This window comes from Acyrthosiphon pisum, chromosome A2 (assembly GCF_005508785.2).
Source record: "Acyrthosiphon pisum isolate AL4f chromosome A2, pea_aphid_22Mar2018_4r6ur, whole genome shotgun sequence".
Lineage (NCBI taxonomy): Eukaryota > Metazoa > Arthropoda > Insecta > Hemiptera > Aphididae > Acyrthosiphon > Acyrthosiphon pisum.
Genome location: NC_042495.1, coordinates 64,366,643 through 64,371,901, shown reverse-complemented (window position 1 = coordinate 64,371,901; position 5,259 = coordinate 64,366,643). Strand labels below are relative to the sequence as shown.

The 5,259-nt window shown below is 25.9% G+C and overlaps 1 protein-coding gene across 1 annotated transcript in view; it reads right to left on the bottom strand.

Moving 5' to 3' along the window:
* LOC100167082 (solute carrier family 22 member 5) overlaps positions 1-4,630 on the bottom strand; it is a 52,871-nt gene extending 48,241 nt beyond the window's left edge. The window contains exon 1 of the mRNA XM_029490327.1: positions 4,253-4,630. Within this exon, the coding sequence (XP_029346187.1) occupies positions 4,253-4,392 (140 nt within the window). The 5' untranslated portion in view covers positions 4,393-4,630. The remainder of the gene's footprint in view (positions 1-4,252) is intronic.
* Positions 4,631-5,259: the final 629 nt, after the last annotated feature.

Here is a 5,259-nt window from a genome sequence, read left to right as displayed (position 1 = left end):
AGAGGGCACAGATTATGTTGTTACCTAAAAGTTTGATAATAGGTCAATTCACTCTAAAATCAAAAATGACAGTACCCTATTGAAACTAGCAAACGAAAATTTGCTATAACGTACGTGTGTAAGACGGAGACAACACACGCGGGTCCGACCGTTAGTCAGAACTAACATATAGTGAAGAGTGAGGGTGATGGAACTGTTATTAGATTCAGGGAATTATTAAATAAGTTATCTGGTGTAGTTTGTTCGAAAAGCGTTATCTGTGACTATTATATAGAATAGATAATAGAGTATAATAATTATTGAGTTATAATGATTTTAGGTATGGAGTCTTTTTTCCAGTATAATAAACTAATAAATAATTTATTATAAGTTTACACGGAAATTGGTAAATCCATTACATTACGATACTCAGATACTCATAATATTATAATTTAAAAGTATAATATGTTTGGCACTTAGGTAAAATATTGCAGATGATAATAGCAATATAATGAACATATATGGTTCCCAAAATGATTGAGACAAACACTGAGTATTAAATACATATACCTATGCATAATATATTGGAAAATGAGAATCAGACGATTATATTTCGTATTTAAAATATTTAACATATGCGTCGTCAGGAGGATACAGGGTCTAGAACCCTGCACCACAACAATTGAATTATTTTATATTACTAATTACTAATTAGTGGCCAATTGGGTATTTAGTTATAACATAATATAATACACTATCACCACTTGACACCATAGACTGTAAGTCGCTTGGTATTGTAAAAGTATTACAATTTTATATAAAAATCAAAGAATCGGGGAGCTCGTGCTGCTGAGCAGGAGATATTTAATGTACTTCATTATTGAGTAGGTCTGGTAATGGAAATGTTAAATTTTAATTGAATAATAAATATTATTACCGATATAGTGTACACTTTAGTCCATACTAAAAATGATTCTGAGCGGAAATGGTGTGACAGCTTCTATATTTCTAAGGATATTTATTGTTTATTTATTTTACTATAAGTTATTTTTTTCTTATAAGCAAACGGTATCTATAATTATATGTTATAAATTATAATAAATTAAACCAATTTTTATATTTTATAATATTATTTCATATTATAAAAGGTACATTGGTACCTATGATTTATAACTTACCTACATAATAGTCAATACCGAAATACCATAATATATTACTATATTAAATGTGAATAGGTTTATAGTAGGTATAAATAACTTGAAATTAGTATAAATTCACTATAGGTACATAGAAAACAATAATATACGTTATGACAAAAAGTTACAAGTTTCTACGATTAATATTTTTTAAATTGCAACAAAATTACTAACATCGTTATTTTTCGTTTAAATGTCTAATTATGTCAAAATTGAAAATTCAAGCACTTATAAAAAAAAATTGTGCATAATTTGTAATCTCCATATTTTAAACTTATATAAAAAAAACTTATGTCTTATGAAGTATCTTGTACTGCATTATAGAGCTTTTTGACAGAAAAAAACAAAACATCCTAAAAGTGATGGATAAATACCGTGGTTAAAGAATTTTTATTTATTTTAAGTTGAAGATTTATATCAAAATATAATTATTGAATATAACACATGATACCTATTTGTGTATTGTTGTAAAAGTGAAGTATAATTGATGTGAAAAATAAAGGACTTCAAATGTCAGCGAGGAGCTCCTGAAGTAGAGGTCCGGCTATGGTATAAATAGTAATAATAAATTGGCAAACACTAGACAGAAAACGATTCTGTTAAAATCTAAACGTGTATGGTTGTATATGAGTGTTTGTGTATATAACTACCTGTAAAACTTCGTAGAGCCTTAGTAAGACGTAAGTATGGTTTTGATATTTACCCAATGTCATTTATTTTATACTAGGTACTCAATTTTAACGAGATGGGTTGTCTTCGTTCTCCACTCGTTAATTATTTTCACAGACCTTAAATATAAATGTGCTTGAAACCGTATAGCGTATTTATAAATTGATAGTATTTGATACCGATATACACTGTCCACTACTGCAGTACTTATTAAACTGTGGAAAAATGAAATTTCGAATTTTTTTTAAAACTATGAATAGGTATCTGCTATATATTTAAGCATACATTTATTATAAAAAAACAAAAATGTTTTATACAATTGATAATTAAATTGTCAATTAAATTATTCACATAAGGAGTAATTGTTAACAATTTTGTAGACATATTATCGTCGAATTCTTTATGAACTTATCAGAATTGTTTGATTACCTACTCATTATTTTTTTTTTTTAGAAGTACAAATTTACGATCATTATGTACCTTTAAAAATCATAATCAGTAGGAAACCAATATTTTGAATAAAATGAAAAATAATGTTTTTAAAGTATAAATAGGTACTAGGTTTGATAATTTTTTTTTGTTTGGGAAAGATTGTAAAATGACAAACGTAGCACCCAATACTCGAAATTTTCCACTTCGAAGAAAATGTATGAACCATAAATATGAATTAATAAGTAACGATTAATTGTATATATACCTATTGGGAATTAGATATTTTTTAGATTTTATTCATTTCTACGGTAATACACAAAAAAATTACCTGAAATCGGTCAGAAAATAAAAATATCAGTAACCAGTTCATAAACATATTTATGTTAAGACTTAAAATATTTGCACACTTGAACACCTGTATACATATAGAATATAATATATCGTGATTACTGATTAATATTTATTTGATTTTGCAGTAATAATGATTAATGATAAGCATTTTCTAGGTCTTTTTACTTTTATTTTTTTTTTATTTTGTGAACATACCTAATGTATGATAAAATGTTAGTTTGTGAATAAAAAATTATAATATAAGGTTTTTCGTAAGTTGTTCTTGCAGAAATTAAAAAATATTAAAAATACATAGGCGACATTTCAAGATAAAATTTACCAAAATTGTTTCTAGGTATGTCCTATATTTCATAAAATATTTTAAAAAGTATTGTTCGCATGGGGTTTAAACTTTTATATACTTTATATACTCGTAGATATTTTACTATACCTACATAATGACATTTTAAAAATATTTAGGTTTTTTTTTGGCATAATCAATTAAGCCTACCTTTAGAATTATAAGTTTTATAATTCGTTAACGTAAACTATTAGAAAAATTAATTAATAATATAAATATATATGACAAAAAGTATAGTTTTACACGAACAATCTTTTTACCTGAAAATATAATGTAATATTCCTGCACATATTATATTATAGTATGTACGGGAAAAATGTTGGAAAAATATTGAAATGTGGACATTAGTACGGTACTCATTTATATCAATTATAGAAAGTGAATATGACCAAACTTAATATTTATACGGAACTTGAAAGATTTTTAGGTAATTTTCAATATTATAATCATGTTATTCTATATTTCTATTCACAAATTCTTATTATTATATTTTACAATTTTAAAAAGTTTTTAAAATATGTTTATACAATTTCAAAAATACATTATAGGTACAGGGGGTGATAATGCGATATAATATATTAATGGAAGTATTATTAAAGGCACTATAATAATGTAGTGTAATAATTATATTATATACAGTAGTTCAAAATAAATTATAAGTGTAATATAACATATCAATATTGTTTTGATTTTGTTACTTAAGCTACTTTTCTGCACTCACTGTTTTATATATATTTTATATTTATAGATTTAATTAATTTAAATAAATATATAAATATGCATATAAATTATAACTAAATACCTTTTTCCACAATGGTGGGCCTCCCCCCACGTAATTCATGTTATTAAATCTTAGTTTTAGTTAATTACTTATTGTACATAAATTACAAATTGTAAATACACTTTTGCTTAAAAAAAATGTTTAAACGAAATCTCTCAAACTATAACCTAAATATCAAAAAATGTTTTAAATATATTATTTTGCATCATATTTGTATGTTTCAAATTGATTTAAACTTTAATATATTATATGCTTCCAAGTAATTTTATTGGATTTAGGTATAGGTATTTTATTTTATTATAATAGATTATCTAATTGCATAATGTGTTATTTAATTATTAGTTATCACAAAAGTACCTAGGTACATAAAAAAAAAAATTTTGCTTTGAAAATATTTATACCTTCTCAAAGTTTTGTTTACAGATTAATAAAATAACAATTAAAGTGGTTAAATATGTCATCTTATACAGTAATTTAAATGTTTTTTATTTTAAGCATGGTTACCTGTATTTCAAATCACCGGCAGTGAAGACGTAGGTAACCGGAGACACGTTCGAATACATTATCATGAGGCCAAAAAGCACGCAGCCTGCGAATTGGTAACGGCCCATGCCCACAGTGACGAGCACGCTGTCGATGTTCATTTCGATGGAGTCCAAGTCGATTTCGCGGAGAAACCAACGTATTTATACACGCTAAAACCAAAAAAAAACTCCGACCAAAGAAAAAAAAATTAATGGACGCGGAAAACGTCGTAACACTGTTGTAGACGAGTAATACGCGTATAATATAGAACTAAAAGCGTACGACGACGATCGTAGCTGCTGTAAGAATTAGCGTTGATAACCGCTACTCGTGGCTGAAATGCAACAAGTGCGAACGAGTACTTATATATAGTATTTATATGCCCGAAGTGGGTTTACACTTTATACCAAGTCTGATAATGTTATATACAGGATGATTCACCAGGCATGCTCACCTCCTTTCTTCTTTAATCGTCCAGTTATTCAAAATCTAAGTTTTGGAATTTTTAAATATACTCAAAGATTACATGATTTTGAAATTCTAGAGACTTATGACATTATTCATATCAAAATCAATACTCAAACGAATTGGTTTTGAGTTACCTAATTAAGTTTGTGTACAAAGGATAATAGGTTCGTGGTAATGAGTTTGGAAGATGTGTTGATATAACATTTTTATTAATAATAATTTATATAAATCTATAAATATTAAAATATTTGGTTTATATAATTTTTTTAAATTGTCGGTATAATAAATATTAAATTAAATATTATAACTAATCTCTATTTTGTATCTTTGTAAAAATATATTTAAGGACTGTATATTTCTGTACTTTAAATATTTCAATAAATTATAAACTACTCTTCCAAAATTTGAAGAAGGAGTATCAATATTTTAAAAACAGTTATCGACTAAATAATTTATATAGTATAATATGAAGTTCCCATTTGGAAAACAGATGATTGTATCGCCATAGCACACTCCTT